General features: G+C 33.9%; 1 protein-coding gene and 1 long non-coding RNA gene across 7 annotated transcripts in view; one reads left to right on the top strand and one right to left on the bottom strand.

Annotated features, from left to right (window-relative positions):
- LOC120244972 overlaps window positions 1–12,978 on the bottom strand; it is a 32,541-nt gene extending 19,563 nt beyond the window's left edge. The window contains exon 1 of the long non-coding RNA XR_005531673.1: window positions 12,889–12,978. This is a non-coding gene — a long non-coding RNA (uncharacterized LOC120244972). The remainder of the gene's footprint in view (window positions 1–12,888) is intronic.
- LOC120244970 (UDP-glucuronosyltransferase 2A1) overlaps window positions 1–19,518 on the top strand; it is a 42,367-nt gene extending 22,849 nt beyond the window's left edge. For 3 of the 6 annotated variants that reach the window (XM_039251792.1, XM_039251795.1, XM_039251797.1), the window contains 5 exons: window positions 7,065–7,213; window positions 9,865–9,996; window positions 12,117–12,204; window positions 13,505–13,724; window positions 18,029–19,518. In XM_039251792.1, coding sequence (XP_039107723.1) covers window positions 7,065–7,213; window positions 9,865–9,996; window positions 12,117–12,204; window positions 13,505–13,724; window positions 18,029–18,308 — 869 coding nt within the window. In that variant the 3' untranslated portion in view covers window positions 18,309–19,518. Of the gene's footprint in view, window positions 1–3,463; window positions 4,188–7,064; window positions 7,214–9,864; window positions 9,997–12,116; window positions 12,205–13,504; window positions 13,725–18,028 lie in introns of those variants that run through there. The other 3 variants (XM_039251793.1, XM_039251796.1, XM_039251794.1) reach the window with 2 other exon arrangements.
- The last annotated feature ends 226 nt before the right edge of the window (window positions 19,519–19,744 follow it).

Raw genomic sequence — 19,744 nt, 5'->3', positions numbered from 1 at the left:
ATGAAAAGTAACAATTGATGATCTCATACAGTATTCTTAATTTCCTATATTTAAAAATTAGTAATTACTTTTAGGGGCATCTAGGTGGGCTTAGTTGGTTTAAGCATCCAACTCTTGATTTGAGCTCAGATCATGATTCCATGGTTCATGAGATCGAGCCCCATGTCAAGTTTCACACTGAGTGTCTGACTTCAGTTCAGGTCATGATTTCACAGTTTGTGATCCTGCTCAGGATCTCTGCCGTCAGCTCAGAGCCTGGAGCCTGCTTCAGATTCTGGGTCTCCCTCTCTCTCTGTCCCTTGCCCACTCATGCTCTGTCACTGTCTCTCTCTCTCTCTCAAATAAATTTTTTAAAAATTATTAAAAAAATAGAAAGAATGAAAATTTTTAACTATGTTTTTAATATTAACATTTTACATAACCATAATAAAATGATGAAATTTAGGATTTCTTATTAAAATGTCAGGGGCGCCTGGGTGGCTTAGTCGGTTAAGCGTCCGACTTTCGCTTGGGTCATGATCTCGCGGTTTGTGGGTTCAAGCCCCACGTCGGGCTGTGTGCTGACTGCCAGCTCGGAGCCTGGAGCTGTTTCAGAGTCTGTGACTCCCTCTCTCTCTGACCCTCCCCTGCTCATGCTGTCTCTCTCTCTCCTAGAAATAAATAAAACATTAAAAAATTTTAAAAAATAAAAATAAAAATAAAATGTCAATTATCTTGCTAATTTTTTTCTTTCTGATAAATAATGCAGATTCTCCTCTTGCATCTCTTTGTCCAGGGTCTTTACTTTTTTCCAACTTGTGATAGTTCCCACACTGTTTCTTTGCCTCTTGTTTATGAAGAGCACTGGGTAGTTAGGTGTTTTTGTTTTTTTTTAGAATATCCTTCAATTGGAGGTTTTCTGATATTTTCTCATGATTAGAGTGAGATTCTACATTTTTGGTAAGAATACTACAGAAGCAGTCATGTGTCCTTCACAGTGTGGCATATCAGGAAGTACATGATATAAATCTATTATCACTAGTGACAATAATTTTGATAATTTAGCTAAGATGATTTCTGCCAGGATTCTCCCTATGTAATTGATACATATCTTGTAGGGAGATACTGTGAGGCTATGCAGATTATACTAACCATATGTTTGCATATATTTTTGCAGTCCTTTATAATAAAATTCCATTTGTTTTTAAATTAATGAATATTAATTGATTAATATGCTAAATAATTTAATTAATAGTAATTATTAAACTAATTAATATTATATATTATATAATTAATATTAACTAATAAACTTTTAGTTTCTAGAAATTCTCTTTGGTTCTTTAGCAATTTTCACATATTTTTGGTTTTTTAAAGTTTATTTATCTTGAGAGAGTGTCTCAGAGAGAGAGCACGATGGAGATGGGGCAGAGAGACAGAAACAGAATCCCAAGCAGTCTCAGCACCATCAGCAAAGAGCCTGATGGAGGGCTCAAACTCACAAACCATTAGATCACAACCTGAGCCAAGATCAAGTCCAATGCTTAACCAATTGAGCCACCCAGGCGTCCCTACAATTAGTCTTTTCAATCTCTCAATCCTTGCTTGTTTTTAGACTTTGCTTTCATACCGTCAAACACTGAAAAAAATGATTATATATTTCATTTCAAATAATATTTCAAATCACTGTGTTAATATTTGTGATCTCTGTTTTGCTGGTTCTCAGCCGTGAAGCCTCCTTTCCTTATAAACAAATTCTAATTATGCAGGTTTGATTGGAGATTTGACCCTAGATTTATCTTGCATCTTCTAAACAACTCTACTTTGGGAGTTCTTTTTAGCACACCAGAAAAACTCTCAAGGGACTTGAAGTTTCAATATTTCCCTGTCAATTTATTTAATTGAATATAACTTTGTAACTGAATATAACATTGATATAACTGTTATACTTCTTAGAACACAGGTACATTAGTATTCTCTTTTACTTCCAAATGATACTTTTCAACCTGGTGACTACCATTCTTAAAGACTTAGCTAAAGCATTGTTTCATTATTCTCTTCCTCCACAAACAACCTCCTTCATGGGCTTGCCCTCCTCAGTTTGTCCTGACCATCTAAGATCCATCTCCACTGCATTTGTAGAATAACTATTGGTTTCACTGACATTTTCTGCAGCAATCTGTGAACTCATTTTGAACTGGAAGTGATCTTTCTTGTTTATGCCCTGTGCATAGGATAGAGTCTGGCATATACTATGTGCTAAAAAATTGTTTTTTGGGTGTATGAAATATTAAAGGATTTGTAGAGGAACTGAAATTGAGTTAAAGTATAGATGGATGATTGAAAACAAAATCTGTATTTCTAAATACAATCCCTTGAGACTGTAGTGTTCACAGACCAATTAATATTTTCACAGACATGTCCGATTAACTCATACACTGTATGTCAGAAAATCTTTCCATAGCTACTACTTCTCTAATGTTTTGTTGTTTTGCTAGAGTCATATTCATTATTCCTGTTGCTCAAACTATAAATTGAGCGCCTCTTTGTTGTTTAAGATTGTCATTCTGTGCTTTCCATTTACAAATCAGTATTATATTCTCCCTGATACTCATCACATCTTGTTTTCCTAATATTTACTTTCAGTTTCTTACACATTGTTTTTTCTCTACCACTCAAATCCTAGTTAGATGTTAGAAGAGTTTCATTATAGAAAATACATATGACTATGTTCTGGATATGATTTCAAAATCTGAGTAGACCTCTTTTGTGGAATTAAAATTGAACCCAGAATATAGCACTCAAGACTCTTCAGAGCGTTCTGTTTTAACTAGTATTTTCTTTGTCTGTACGGTTCTATGTTAGCTTTGACTCTATGCATACTGAACTGATAACTGTATACTTCAGTGGCCATCATTTCCGTATCATCATTCTTTTCCTCCTTGTGTTCCATTCACCTTTGGAACCCACCTTCTGTCATGTTTTCTTCTGGGCTCAGGTGAAATGCACCCCACATCCCGAAGCTTTGTGAGATTTTTTTTTCCACATTGGAGTGATAGCATCTTCTGAAGCCTGGAGATATTGTACCTTAATATAATATTTAGCATAATCTTTCCGTTATTATATCATGTATACTCTTATCCATATACTATCATATAACTTACAAAACTTACGTGAGTTCTATTATAATTAAAAATTATAAAAACTGTACATTAAAAAGTATCATTTTTATTCTAATATATTTAAAATGAACTCCTAAAATGCTGCAGCCATTTCTCCCAGAATATTTAAATATTTCATAAATTCTCCTAACAAATATCCTATAGTACTGTGCCCTGTGAACAATATTGACAAAGTTCTCCGCACAGTATCATTTCCTAACTCCAGAAATTAATTTTTAACTTGATCTGCATCTAAATTGCGTCTTCAGTTCTGTGCAGTGAGAGCATTTAACGTCTGCAGAGCAGTGTCCGGGAGAACTGCTGTCATGATCTCTAAGAAATGGATTTCAGCAATCATGCTTCTGCAGGTCTGCTACACTGGCTGTGGGTTCTGTGGGAGGGTCCTGGTGTGGCCCTGTGACATGAGCCACTGGCTCAATCTAAAGACCATTCTGGAGAAGCTCACAGAAAGGGGCCATGAGGTGACCGTGCTGGTTTCTCCACAGAGTTTCATCATCGACTACAGCAAGGCTTCTACAATGAACTTTGAGGTGATCCCTTTGCCACAAAACAGGCAGGCCGCTGAAAACTCACTAAATGACTTTTTAAATGTAGCTACTAATGTTATGCCAACATTGTCACGCTGGCAGTCGGCAATGAAACTTCACCAATTCTTTATTCATATAACTGGACATTTAAAACTCCAGTGTGAGAGTGTAGTCTACAACCAGTCAATGATGAAGAAACTCCGGGAAGCCAACTACAATGTAATGGTCATAGACCCGGTGTTACCCTGTGGAGAACTGATTGCTGAGTTGCTGGACATCCCTTTTGTGTATACACTAAGGTTTTCCATGGGTTACATGCTGGAAAAATATTGTGGGAAACTTCCGGTTCCACTTTCCTATGTGCCTGTTAACATGGAAGCACTAACTGACAAAATGACCTTTCTGGAAAGGGTAAAAAATGTAATGTTCTCCATTTTCTTTGACTTCTGGATCCAACAATATTATTCTCAGTTTTGGGACCAGTTTTACAGTGATGTGTTAGGTAAGAGACTGCTTTTCATTCTTAAGTAGTTAAGAAAAGAAACTTAGGTGGTTTAAGTAAAGTCTAAGAAAATGAAAAGAGTATATTTTTAAAAGTTTCACTTCCACCTAAAACTTTATAAGTGATAGCAATGCACTGTTATCAACAACCAATTCAGAGGGAGAGGCAAGAAATATCTTGTCTTTACCCTTTCTTTAAAGTCATCTAACCATTTTGTAAGAAACCTTGATATTTAATAGATCGTTATCAAAACAAAACAAAATATAACACACACTAATAAATGTCAACCTAATGGAAGATGTATTTTTTGTCAAATATAGGGTATCACAAAAATTTCTTGTATACTGAGTTCTTATACCAGAAGAGATTTGCCTTTTTAATGATCGAGAAAGTGTAAGGTTTGTCGTAAGAGTACTATAATCTCCTTGTCTGTTTCCAGTAATAAACTGACACCTAAACTATATTAGCAATAGGATTAACTTTGGCCTCTAATTTATTTTGTCTGAATTTTGACCCACAAATTTTGAGAATCGTAGATTGTACCACTCAAAATTTATATTAGTCTCTGTGTTGGATGAGAGTCCTTGCCATTCTTATTTCTTTCATAAATTTGAGATGAAGCTTCAGTAAGTCTTAAGTGAATTCTCTCATTGTAGCTAGTCATACTGAGAAGTTTCCTAGGAGGCTTTGTACTTCTTAGTGGACTACTACACAGAAACCTGAGAAATTAAGTGGGAAACTAAAAACATTTATAGCTTGAGGTGTTGAAAGATAGCATTTTTTATGTCACTAGTGATATACACATTCCATTTATTTTTAATGGTTTGCTTTTTCTATAGAAATGGTTTTGCTTTGCCATTTTCACATATATAGTTCTCATTTGATTCCATCAACTGAAGCTGGCTTCCTCTCCAACAATTTTTGAGGGTCTTGAAGAAACATGACTTAACAAACAGATCATATTGGGTACTAGAAATATTAACTAATTTAACTCTCTGATTGTATTTGTTCTCTAGGTCTGCCACAATTAAATACCACAGACTAAGTGGCAGGAACAACAGAAATTTGTTTTCTCACAGTTTGAATGCTAGAAATCCATGACCAAGATGTTGCCAGGGCCACTATCTCTTCAAGCTTGTCTCTTAGCTTATAATGTGACCACTTTTTTTTTTTTTTTTTTTTTTGCTATGTTCTCTCATGGTCTTTCCTCTGTGCATATATAATCCCAGTGTCTCCTCTTCTTCCTTTAAGACCAGTGATATTGGATTAGGGCCAACTCTTAGATCTCACTTAAACTTGATTACTTCCTTAGAGGATCTATCTCAAAATATAATCAGATTTCAACATGTGAGTGTTAGAGGAACACAAGTCAGTCCATAATACTGACTTTCCAGCAGATATCTTTTCATGAACTAAATTCAAAGGAAGCCACTTTAAAAATCCTTAGGTTTATACATGATTTAAATTTATATTATGCCAACTTCACAGTAAATAATTTAAGAACCAGGAAGCACTACCTTGGTATAGGCCATGTATTGGGCTCTATGGATTTAAAGTAAATTAAACAGTATCTTGACCTCAATTCTATTCTTAGAAATAAATGCAAGACATAGAAAAATAAATATATTCTGAAAATTAAGGATGTTTTCCAAGTTCTAATTAATAACTTTTTAGGACATTTGTCATACTATGCATAAATAAAGGAAAGTTTTAAGATTCTGTATGTATAAATATTATGGATTAAATGCAGTTCTTGGGATCTCTGGCAATTTTTTTTTTATGGCTAACTTTATTTTTTTATTTATTTATTTTTTTTACAAATAGTTTATTGTCAAATTAGTTCCACATAACACTCAGTGCTCATCCCCAAAGTGCCCTCCTCCATGCCCATCCCCCTCTCCCCCCCACATCCATCAGTCCTCAGTTTTTGTCAGCATTCAAGAGTCTCTCATGGTTTGTCTGGCAATTTTTAAACTCTATCATCTTTAACAAATTTGTTTATTTGCTTGTGTACTTTTGTTGATTTTCATTCTCTCATTTTCTTTATCAGGAAATTATGTTTTCTGTGTTTAAAAAATGGTTGACCTCATCATTTGCAAACATTCATTCTTCTCTACAAAGCTTCTGAAATTAATACTTTGAATCTCCCTTTCAAAAAATATCATTCAAAGATAACACTAAAATAACTGTGTGATATTGCTGACACGTATATTTCACATTCCACAGGGGGTTGTATTGGGTATGAATCAGGAAATTCTTACCAAGAAAATAGTGGCAAATCAACTGTAGTGGAAATCAATGGGATTTGATTGAGGAAGATAAAATAAACAAATACTAGTGGGATTCTTTAACAATATGAGTGAACCAGAGACTATAACCTAGAGAGCTGGAAGGTAGTGAAAAAACCATTAAGAAGGAATTTGGTGCTGGTATGCTAAGACTAATCTGTCATCTGCCATTTAACTGAAGAGAAATAATGAGTATTAAATTCATCAGTATATGAAGTTGTGGTTAAATTTTTTATTGAATTTGTTTTTGTGAAAGTAATTTGCATATTACTTTTCCTACACAAATATCTTCTTACCTTCTCTCCTTCTCACCTTTTATCCTTCTCTTTCTTACCCCCTTTCCTCCCTTTTTCCCTTCTTTCCTTTCTTCCTTTTTTCCTCCCATTCCCCCCCCCACTTCCTTTCTTCCTTCCTTCTCTTTCACCCTCCCTCCTTATCATTTTAATTTTCCCTTCCTTTTAACATCTAGATGTGATAGATAAACTAGCGGACATAAATTCTCCTTGTTTGTCAGAAAATTAGTGGTGCATTTTATCCCAACATACACGTATGCTAATAACTTTCATTTAACTGTTTTCGTTTTCTCTAGGAAGACCCACTACATTATGTGAGGTTATGGGGAAAGCAGAAATTTGGCTAATCCGGACATATTGGGATTTTGAATTTCCTCGTCCATACTTACCTAATTTTGAATTTGTAGGAGGGTTGCATTGTAAACCTGCCAAACCATTACCTAAGGTATGTCTATTACAGTGGAGGATGTCTTTTGTACCTTATGATATAATCCTAATTTTTCTTTAAAGTGTACTGCCTCAACAGAGATATACTATTTACTTGCTACTCCAAATTTATTTTACAAATCATAGGAGTCTCTTATGAATGATATTCCCTTTTTTGGATTTCACTTTGATATTTCAGCTGAAGAAAGAAGTGATTCAAGTGGCATGTTAAATTATCTGTGTGTTTGGGGCACCTGGCTGCCTCAGTCGGGTAAGCATTCAACTTTTGATCTCAGCTCAGTTCATGATCTCACAATTCATGAACTCAAGCCTCCATGTCATTCTCTGGGCTATCAATGCAGAGCCTTCTTGGGATTCTCTCTCTCTCTCTCTCTCTCTCTCTCTCTCTCTGTCCCTCCCCCACTTGCACTCTTCCTATGTCTCAAATAAATAAACTTTAAAATAAAATAAGACATCAGTGTGTCTACAGTTTGGATACTGGATTGAAGGAACAGGAAGCTATAGCCTTGGAATTCCCTCAGGGAACTGCTTTCATCTTCCTAACAAGTATGATAGAGTTATCAGTTGGGACAGTCACTATGATTGCTTGAGTGATAAAGATGCTTTCATGAGAACTCTCAGGTAGATTTCACAGAGTTTGGTCAGTCAGAAGAAGTAAGTATTGACAGAAGACATGGCATTGGTTAGTAATTCTTGGGTAACAGTGACCTTTACCAAGACAGAAAATAATTCATGGAAAAACTTTTTGAGATGATAAAGATGGATTCAGTTTTAGACCTGTTTACTTTAAGGAGCCAAAGGAATTTTGCAGATGAAAATTTCTAGGAATCATTCAGGTAATACAAGGTCTAGATTTCAGCAGACAGCATTAGGAATAGATTAAGCAAAATAAAGAAGTCATAGAACTGAGACACCCAATCACTGAATTTGTTCTTTAATACCATGATGTCAGGTTTCTCCAAAGTAAAAAGGAAAATTGTACACCACATTCCAAAGTCATCAAAAAATAAATATCGATAGCCAAAAATGTTGGAAGAAAACAATATTGAGCAGTAAGAGAGAATAATAAATAAACATGATAAGAATATTGTATTTAACTCTCTTTATCAGTAACTATCTTTATGGAGGAATTGAAGAGGCAGACACTCCTTTGCTTGTGTTGCAGATAAACAAACATAATCTCTAAGATGATTGCAGGTTAAATAGTGCTCTCGGGAGAATTCTCAATTTCTATTTAGAGTGAAATGCACATTTAAGTTTAAATTTTATGTTGGGATTCTGAATATACTTTTCTTACCACTCAAGATATAACTGGAGGTTAAGCTCTATTGAGTGTTATTATAGCAGATAATAAGCCAATATCTAAACAAAGTTACAGAAAGAGACATGACATATTCTTTGGCTCACTAGATAAAACCCCATGCCATACTATTTAGCCTCCCATCCTCACTTTTCACACACACATAAAACTTCACAAAACAACTCAGACCTGTTTTTCGAAATGGGGAAAAATTATTCCATTCCAAACCCAATTACTTATACAAACATTTGGACAATATGAACAGCTTATATCTCTGATGAAAAAATATCCCAGTCACTGAATACATAGAAAATAAAAAAACAATGAAAGACAGCCAAACCAAGAATCCAAGTCTAGCTGCTAGATGTGTAAGTCTTCATGTGCATGTGTGTGTGTGTGTGTTTATTCAAACACTGTCTCTTAGGGAGATGAATCAAAATGTCAAAATACTAATTCCTGGGACTTCAGAGATATTCTCCTAACATTAACTAACCTAAATAGCAGTCTACTTTCATTTATGGCATCATTCTTTCCCTAGTAATTTTACTACCTTTAAATTGAGAAATAAATAGAAAAATAAATATAATTGAGAAATTTAATAAATATATTGAGAAATAGTACAGGGTAGCCACAATAGTTGCACAGAGAATGCATGACAGTTCTCTAAAAGTTGACATCCACATAGATTACAATGCAAAATACCACAATCCCAGACTGTGCAAGGCCCAACTTGCATAACTGTAAGTAGTGACCCAGAAAATTTTATTTGTAGAGAAATTTATATGTACCAGTGTGCTTAAGGCTCAAGTTAAGGGCATGTCAGCTACCTGTGGGAAGACAAGTACTCTCATAAATGTTATCATGATAAGAAAATAGCAGAAATTTACCCTTAAAATATATTATTATGTATTGCAATTCTAAAAAATTCATTTGTAGTCCTATTAATCAGGAAAAGAATAAACATGAGAAAAATATCTGAATGGCTAACAGGGAGTTAGATTGACTGGATCTTAACTGACACATTATGGGGCACCCAGGCGGCTCAGTCGGTTAAGTGTCGACTTTGGCTCAAGTCATGATCTCACTATTCGTGAGGTCGAGCCCCACATCGGGCTCTGTGCTGACAACTAGCTCAGAGCCTGGAGCCTGCTTCAGATTCTGTGTCTCCCTCTATTTCTGACCCTCCCTTGCTCAAGTTCTCTCTCTCTCAGAAATAAATAAAATTAAAAATTAAAAGAAAAAACATTAAACTGACACAGTACACTTTTTAAGACATGTCATGCATAAATAAAATCTTTTCTCTCTTTATGATGCTGCATACTTACAAAAAGAGAATTTTATCTCTATAGGAAATGGAAGAATTTGTCCAAAGTTCAGGTGATGATGGTATTGTGGTGTTTTCTCTGGGGTCTATGGTCAAAAACCTCACAGATGAAAAAGCCAATCTCATTGCCTCGGCCCTGGCCCATATTCCACAGAAGGTTAGTACATCATTGAATCCTGGTGAATATCTACTCTGTCAAATGGAGATAAAATGTGGCTAAAAGTTCTTTTCTAGATCAAAGTTGAAACACTGAGCATAACTGGTACCATCTTTAAGTAAAAATTTTCAAAATCTTAAAATGGTGTATTGGGGCACATTTGATCACTTCGTTAGTAAACTTTTGCATTACTATGGAAATACATCTTTTTATACAATCACTTATTTTCAATGAAATAGAGATTAAAATAGTAAGATCCCAATAACCTTTTGAAATCTTAGGACTTGCACTGACTGCTCTTCAAATTCTCAAGAGTGTTAACTCCAAGGTCCAGGAAAAGAGAAAGGTTATACGTAAAGTAGACAAGAAATCATACTCAAGGATATACTTTACATCTCTAGGTTTTATTAAGATTATATCAAGATCTAGTTGGTTTAGAAATAGGAGCATCATCTTTCTAAACTGAAATTTTTACAGATAAATATAATTAAAAATCCTAATATTATTATCAAACAATATGTGTTTTCTGATTTATGATATTCAGTTAACTTTAATTGTGTTGTCGTTTTAGTTCTAGATTGATACTCTTTCTATATTCCTATTTATTAAATACCCTAGAACTCTTTGTACTGGCATGTTAGTTAAAGTATATAAAACTATATAACAGTGAGTGTACTAATGAGGCTTGTTAAATATTTGAATTTTTATTTCTAATCTTTTCTGCCTTAATTTTTCCACCTGAGAATGTGGAGAAAAAGGAATTCTCTTGCACTGTTGGGAATGCAAACTGGTACAGCCACTGTGGAAAACAGTATGGAGGTTCCTCAAAAAGTTAAAAATAGAACTACTCTATGATCCAGCAATTGCACTGCTAGGTATTTACCCAAGGAATACAATACTATTGATTTCAAAGGGATACATGCACCTGATGTTATGGCAGCATTATCTACAATAGCCAAATAATGAAGGGCCCAAATGTCCATCAATGGATATAGATAAAGCAGATGTGGTATAGATCTGCTTTATCTATACCACATGAATTCTTGCTATTTGCAAAGACATGGATGGAGCTAGAGAGTATAATGCTAAGCAAAATAAGTCAAAGAAAGACAAATGCCAAATGATTTCATATGTGGAATTTTAAGAAACAAAACAAAGGAGGCTGGGAGAGGGGGGGAGAGATAGGCAAACCAAGAAACAGACTCTTAATTATAAAGAACAAATTAATGGTTACCAGAGGAGAGGAATTGCGGGGGATGGGTTAAGTAGGTGTTGGGGATTAAGGAATTCACTTGTCATGATGAGCACAGTGAGTTATGGAATTGTTGAACAAAATAAAAATAAAAAAAAAACAGTTTGCCACATTAATATTGAATCTGAAGTTAGTCATAAGGAGCTCATCCCTAAAAGTATGTAACAAAAGATTAACATTCCAACGAGATACTTTATTAAATAATTAAATAAAACAACCTCTTTCTCTTCCTCCTTCAAACTTTAGAAGGAAAGAGTGCAAGAAAGAGAGGAAGGAAGGAATGAAAGAAGGAAGGAAGGGAGGGAGGGAGGGAGGGAGGGAGGAAGGAAGGAAGGAAGGAAGGAAGGAAGGAAGGAAGGAAGGAAGGAAGGAAGGAAAAGAGAAGGGAGCAGAGGGAGGGAGACAGGGAAGAAGGAAAGACTATCATTCAAAAACCAGACAATAAAAATGTAAAGCTAATTATATTTCTGGAAAACACTGCATTTGAAACATGAGAGTTAGGATGGCCTTATGACATAAATAATTTGCAGAATATTCACGTTTATTTTAATGTTTTTTAAACCTCTGTGCTCTGGTTGATTATTCTTTTATTTTTCTATCCCTTCACTTACAATCTCACACCTCAAAACTTTAGAGTGACAAATATAAAAATGATAAAACTGTATTTAATAGATTGTCAGTACAACCTTTTTGACAGCCTTGATGTAAGCAGTCCTACTATACCTCCATGTTTGCAAACTATCCCTTACGTCCACTTCTCTATCACATAAAGTAGTGGTGGGTTACATGACTTACAGAAAACTCTATAGCTTTAGGATGACTTCATTGTGTGTTTTCACTTGCAAAATTAAAGCACTGTCTTCCACAGGTTTTATGGAGATACAAAGGAAAGAAACCAGCCACATTAGGAGCCAATACTCGGCTCTATGATTGGATACCCCAGAATGATCTTCTTGGTAAGACTGAAGGGGAAAAAGCTGTACAATTGGAAGTGGACAAGTAAAATAACCATTTAACAACAAACAAATTTAATAAGTATTTAAAAATTTAAAAGGTCGCATTTTAGGCTAAAATCAGAAACACAAAATACAAGTGTTGGCAAGGATGTGGAGGAAAAGGAACTCTCTTGCATTGTTAGGGAGTATGCAAACGGGTGCCGCCACTCTGGAAAACAGTATGGAGGTTCCTCAAAAATTAAAAAAAAAATAGAACTACCAGATGACTCAGTAATCACATCACATTTTATAAGAATATAAAATATTCTTATTTTATAAGAATATAAAAAAAATAATTCAAAGAGATACACGAACCCCTATATTTATAGCAGCATTATTTACAATACTCAAGATATGAAAGCAGCCCAAGTGTAATTGATGGATGAATGGATAATGGTGTGGAATATATATACAATGGAATATTATTTAGCCATTAAAAAATGAAATCTTGCCATATGCAAAGATATGGGTGGATCTAGAGAGTGTAATCCTAGGAGAAATAAGTCAGAGAAAGACAAATACCATACAACTTCACACATATAAGGAATTTAAGAAACAACAACAAAAGAAATGAGCAAAGGAAAAATAAAAGAGAGACAAACCAAGAAACAGGCTCTTAACTACAGAGAACAAATGAATCATTACCAGAAGGGAGGTGGTGGAGGGGGTTGATCAAACAAGTCATGGGGATTAAGGAGTGCAGTTGTGGTGATGAGCACTGGGTGAAGTATGGAATTGTTGAATCGCTATGTTGTATACCTGAAATGAATATAACACTGTATGTTAGCCATACTAGAATTTTAAATATAACTTTAAAAATAAATTTAAAAAATAAAGCTAGAAAAAAATGTCACACTTTACTTTCAGTTGTAAAGCAGAAATAATTTGAGAATTGGCTATTAATTGTATAGATTCAGTGCTTTCTTTGGTTCACAAAAGAGCATTTTCAGTTAAGACTCTCATTACTCTTCAAGTTTCCATCTCAGTTCACTGTTACTGTTACACAGTTCACTGTTACTTCCTGAAAAAATTCTTTCCAGACAATGCAGAGGGAACTAATTCCTTCTTTTCTGTGATCATTGTTTTCTAAGAAAGCAATAGCCCATGTGCTCTGCTTTTGTAGAAAATACTGCTTTCTTCATTGACTTACCCTGTAGTTTTCCCCAACTCATCCTGAAATTCTGTTAACCTGTCATAATGATATGACATAATGATATGTCATAATAATCCTCACCCACTTCTCACCCAATTCCCAAACTAGGTCATCCCAAAACAAAAGCTTTTATCACTCACGGTGGAACCAATGGGATCTATGAAGCTATTTATCATGGGGTTCCTATGGTGGGAGTTCCCATGTTTGCCGATCAGCCTGATAATATCGCTCACATGAAGGCCAAAGGAGCAGCCGTGGAGGTGAACATAAACACAATGACAAGTGAAGATCTGTTCAATGCCTTGAGAACAGTCATTAATGACCCTTCGTAAGTACTACTGCTTTTAAAGTCTTACCATCTTAAATATACCATCGGTTATATTGTCCATCATACTTGAAAAAATGTCCAATGTCTCATGCCTTTGTAACCGATTTATTTTCAAATAACAACCATAAGTTACCAATATAAGAACCACTTTATTATTTCATTTCCTACACACTGAAGAAATTGGCTGAAATTGCCAAAAAAAGACTAATACTTCAAATATTTTATCAATGTTTTTTCAAAATCAATAATTTTCACAATTATGTAAATTCTCAGATATTTTTAATAATCTGCTTATATGTATAGACACACATATATATGCTTATTTAAATAGTATAATCATTCAGTAAGTACAAAACTGGAAGTGATAATTAACACTATCATTCAAAAATAACCATCATTAACACCAACTATATGCCATTCATCAGTATATGCATATACACAGGGAGGAGAAATACAGAGTAGGCAATAATTTTGTAAATATTGGTTATTACTATGTGTGGATTTTCAAACAAAATTTAGAATTTTACTCAATTTAGGTAAAGATTAATTGAAATTAATCTATAGACTATATTTAACTTTAGGTATATATCATATCTTAACTTTTTTCTCTGAAAGATCTCACCAAGATTAAGAATTAATACATGAATATGGTTTTAAGTCTTTATTTTTAACTATGTATTTTTAATTTTAGCAACATTTGAACTCCTGCTATAGAAATAATCTCATCTCTAATATGTATTACTTAAAATTTTAATTTGTTGGCATGCCTAAATGGCGCAGTCAGTTGAGCACCTGATTCTTGATTTCAGCTTAGGTCATGGTGTCACATTTCTGGATCAAGTCCTATGCCCGGCCGTGCATGTACCCCCACTCATGATCTCTTTCTCCCCCCCCCACATTCTTTTTTAATTTGTCAATATTTATGCCACTTATTTTCCTCATATTTACTCTTTTGGTTGTATCTTAACGGAATCGGTGTTTGCCATTAATTCAGAGATTCTTTACTCCAAAATATTTTGGATTCATTTTTAACTGAATATATATTATATGCATTCCCTGAGAACATGTTTAGCAATATTTGCTGAATGTCTTGATATATGACACCTATCTGACTATAATATATTTAGCTCTCTCTCTAGAACTGTGTAAATATTTACTCATGGTCTTCTGGCTTTAAATTTTTCTGTAAAAACTTGAAGCCTGTCTAATTATTTTTGGTTGTTTCTTTTCAGTCTGGAAAATAAATCATTTTTTTAAAATTCAGAAACCTAATTAGTCATGTACCATTATCAGTTATTTTCTACATTCTTCTTGGGTTATAGTATGCCCTTTCAATACTGTTAATCCAGAATAAAAAATATATTAATTTTTTTCTCATAAATTTTGTTTGTTATTTATTAGAGTGTTTGTTTGTTCCATTTTTTTATCTCTATTTCAGAGACTTCAAATTTCAATGTTCTCTATGTTAAAATATTTTGGTTTGTTTTCTTTCTCTATTATTTTCTAAGTGTCTTAATCTTTTTTTTACTTTTTTTTCATTCATTGAGATTTCCTCAAGCAATCCATAATTAGTAAATTTACTTTTTTGCCATTAAAAATTGTTTCTAATTTCATTATTAATCTTTTAAAGAAGTATTTTTAACAATTCATTTAAGCAGCTCACCTCTAGCCTTTATCACTTTTTGTTTTATAACTTGATGTTTTAATCTTTTATTGATAAAATTGCATTCTTATTATAATTCAACTCTCCTTCTATATATTATGCCTAAATACATTCTAAATCCATCATTTTTGGGGCGCCTGGGTGGCTTAGTCGGTTAAGCGTCCGACTTTCTCTTTGGTCATGATCTCTCTGTTCTTGGGTTTGTGCCCCTCGTCTGGCTCTGTGCTGACTGTCAGTTTAGAGCCTGGAGCCTGTTTCAGTCTGTGACTCCCTCTCTCTCTGACCCTCCCCTGCTCACGCTGTCTCTCTCTCTCTCTCTGTCTCCTAGAAATAAATAAAACATTAAAAAAAATTTAAAAAAATAATAAATCCATCATTTTTATGTTTTCCCCCAATATTGTATATTTTTTAATCTAGCTTTCTCAGTATTTGCTCTGAATTTGTATAGGTGCCTTATATTAAACTTGTTTGCAGGTTATCTCAGATTCAATTATTTTTATTAAGAGACAAAACTCAAACGATAGTTATCATATTCTGTTTATATTACTGAAATCTGAAATTCAGGAGGTAGAAGAGATGGTAAACTCAAATGCAATTTTGTGCAGCTCTTTTCAGTGGAACTAGTCTATGTAAAACGATCTATTCAAAGCCCTATGTGTAGGATTTTTTAGACAAAGGGGTCAATGTATTGATTCCCAAAAGGGAGGACACTCAATGTTTGCCGTATTTCCAACTTAAAAAGTCAGTACTAGTAGTTTATTTCCCTCTCTCACACACATTCCAATCAAATGATTTTTATTAAGTGCATTTTTAAGTCCTAATTTTTAAAATACTATTGGTATCATCAATTCAGGAGCTAGATCTAGGATTAGGAGCTTCAGCAAGGCTTACTATGATCTTCTGTTTCTCATAAATGATGATCTTGATGTCTAATGCATTAGAATATTACTGGGTTGTTAAGTGCTGATAATTCGGTTCGTTTTACTAAATATTAGAGTAAGTTCTGCGATTTTTTAAACTCTACTTTATTTCATAGAATGCCATTAAATTTTATTGTTGATTTGGAAACTACTGATGCAAAAGATAGAAACATAAATACTCTTAGAATTTTCCAGGAAAATACCTAAAATTATTTATTTTGAAATATATTAACATTAACTCTAAACCTAATTCTAATTCGGAAATTATCTGGAAACAAAAGAGTTCACTGTAGAGTGCATATATGGATGTATTTACATTCCAATTTCTTAATCCATAAAGGAATTAAGGAGCACATAAGATTACACTTAAATACATAAACCATAAGATTTTAATTAATTAAATGTTTTGAGATAATAGTCATGTAACATTAGTATGCAATAAAATATTAAAGGATCATTAAAGGATCATGAGCATAGGTCTTTCTTTTCTCAATTATAGGAAAGCATATTTTATAAATACAAGTTTATCTGTCTAGTATATATGCATTACAGATTTTAATTCTCTATCTATAAATGGAGAAAACCTTGAACAAAAATATGGTTTGGAAAAATAGGCATTTATTGCCATCACAGTTTGCCTAAAATGTTTTAGGATGAACTATGTGAAATTACTGCTTAACTCTATATCACAATCCAATTGAAATAGACTGACTATTCTTTCTCACTGTACACAAAAAAGAACACAAGTAAATTACCCCCTGCTACTGGATCTAGCATACCATGTTACTGGTAAATGATGATCACATTTCTACTTCTCCAATCCCAAAAATGTCCAACTCACATCAGGACATCTCTTCGCATTTCACCACCTTCCTTTAGCTTCATGTCTCCAGTTGGAACTTTTATTTCTAACACAAAAGCAAAATCAAATATGCTAATTCTGGCTCATCAACCAAGAAATGTCAAGTGAAGACATAACTTGCCTTTCAAATACATACTTATGCCCGTTGTTGTTTGAGAGATTAGAGTTCTTAAAACTCTATATAACTATTGTTACGATGATGCCACATTGATTAGGGGCAATCATTCTAGAAAGATATTTCTATTTATCTTAAAAACTCAAAGTTCATGCTCCTGATACTTCCAAAATTACCCTAGTATCTTTACCCAATCTTGATATTGTCTATATAGACACTGCCCTTTGCATCACAAAGACACAAGTGTGTACAATGGAGGGATTATCAGTGTCAAGATCTTAGACACAGAAGAAATGGTTTACTAATGTTAATTCAGCTTCTTGTCTGTCATCATGAACTAGCCAGAGATCAGAGACCATGCTTATGGATCTTCTTATGGATCCACATATTGGGTTATTCACAGTCTTGGTTTTAGAACAATCCTAGAAACTAAACTTCACACAATATCAAAATTCCTCCTTGGAAAAATCAGGCTATACATTTGTTACAAATTCATTCCATCTCTTATGTTTGCATTTCACCACATTCTGTTAAGAATATATTTCTTCTACATCTTCCTTTCACAACTCTTTTTAAGATGCTATACAATCAACAAGGTTAATGTCTCACCAAGAATGAATTTTTTCTCAAGGTATCTATGGCCTTTAGCTTACATAATGTATACATGTTATAATACCTATAATGAAAAGAAAAACTTTTTCTAGTTTCTATGTAATTTCTCATTTGCCTATTTTTCCCTACCAGTTATAAAAAGAATGCTACAAGGTTATCAAGGATTCACCATGATCAACCTGTAAAGCCCTTGGATCGAGCGGTCTTCTGGATAGAGTTTGTCATGCGTCACAAAGGAGCCAAGCACCTGCGTCCAGCTGCCCATGACCTCACCTGGTTCCAGTACCATTCTTTCGATGTGATTGGTTTCCTGCTGGTCTGTGTAGTAACTGCTGTATTCTTGGTCACAAAATGTTGTCTGTTTTCTTGTCAAAAATTTGGTAAAACAGGAAAGAAGAAAAAGAGGGAATAGATCTTTCTAAGTTTGGCAAAGGCCTTAATGGGCAATCCTGTTCATTCAAGCCACAGTGACCTTAATGAAAATACATTACCTCCATCCTGTTTTCAAAATTCCCATTCCTCTACTTTAGCCTGGAGATAAAGCCTAGAATTCAACATGATCATTAACTAGTAAACATGTCCCGGTCTTCTTTTGTCTTTTCCCAGATGCCTTTACCCTCTTCTCTTTTTCCTGACACAGGGACACTCAATTTTTATGTATATTCTATTCAAAATATCACTATTTTTCATTATGCTTAACCTTAGGAATGTGTTGGCTGACAACATGCTGAATCCTGAGGAGCACACAAAATATGAGCTGAATGTGATGGATGTAGGGAACACAGAAGACTAAACTTCACAAGTTCCCCCAGAATGTACAAATCAAGGAACCACCATAAAAGATTAGTATGTTGTAATAAGAGTAGTGATTACTTTTTTCATAAAAGTAAGCCCTTCTGCTTGCCCAAAATTATTGGAGTCAGAGCTTAAATTGATAACTGTAATAATGCATCACACTAGGGAAGGTCTACAAATTCCCACTGAACACACAGTTAATCGTGGCCTATGTTCCTGCCTGTAATCAACAAGTACGCTTGTGTGCCCTTTAATGCAAGGGTCTGGGGACTTCCCTCAAACAAAAGAGATTAAGTGAGTCATTATTTGTTCTCAGGGACAGAGAATGTCAGCAATATATTAAAGGTGAATAGATCACTTATAGAAGAAATAACTAAGTAATAGAGAAAAAATTTTGGTAATTTTATGAAATGCTTAACTAACAGTACAATTAATAACATTAAAGTTAAATGTCAATTTATTATACTGAAAAGTGACTAATGCCCATAATCGATAATCACTATAATCAAAGTTTGTTTAGTTTTCTAGAAAGAATAAATATTTACTTGGGATACAAGATCATAGCATTATATATCTTCTATAAATTTAAATTTATTAATTAAGCATTATGCCAAGGACCTATGGTATTAGTAGAGCTACATGACTAAGGGTATGCTTTAGTAAATATTTATCATGCAAAGATCATATTTGAATCAGCTTTGCATTAATTTAGCAAACAGATTAAAGACTGCACGTTGGTTTCCCTTTATAAACTTAATGAGATGTTTTAATTCCAGGATTTGCTGTATAGTTGAGGCAATAAATAACATCCATTGGCTTACTGAAAATGTTGAAATGTGTATTCATTTCCATGTGGCATATTGAAAATTACCTCCAATTTAAAAATAACTGAATGATATATGATACAGGAACATATAAGAATTTCTTTTTGGGGAGAGAGGGCAAGATGGAGGAGAAGTAAGGAGCTCCGTACTTGCACTCGCGCCCATACATCACACAGAAAAGAACTGAAGCCATTGGAAACCTTACAAAACCTGAGAGACTAGCAGAAAA

The sequence above is a fragment of the Hyaena hyaena genome, unplaced genomic scaffold, assembly GCF_003009895.1.
Source record: "Hyaena hyaena isolate Hyena2069 unplaced genomic scaffold, ASM300989v1 scaffold_395, whole genome shotgun sequence".
Taxonomy (NCBI): Eukaryota; Metazoa; Chordata; class Mammalia; order Carnivora; family Hyaenidae; genus Hyaena; species Hyaena hyaena.
This window is presented reverse-complemented; position numbering and strand designations above follow the sequence as displayed.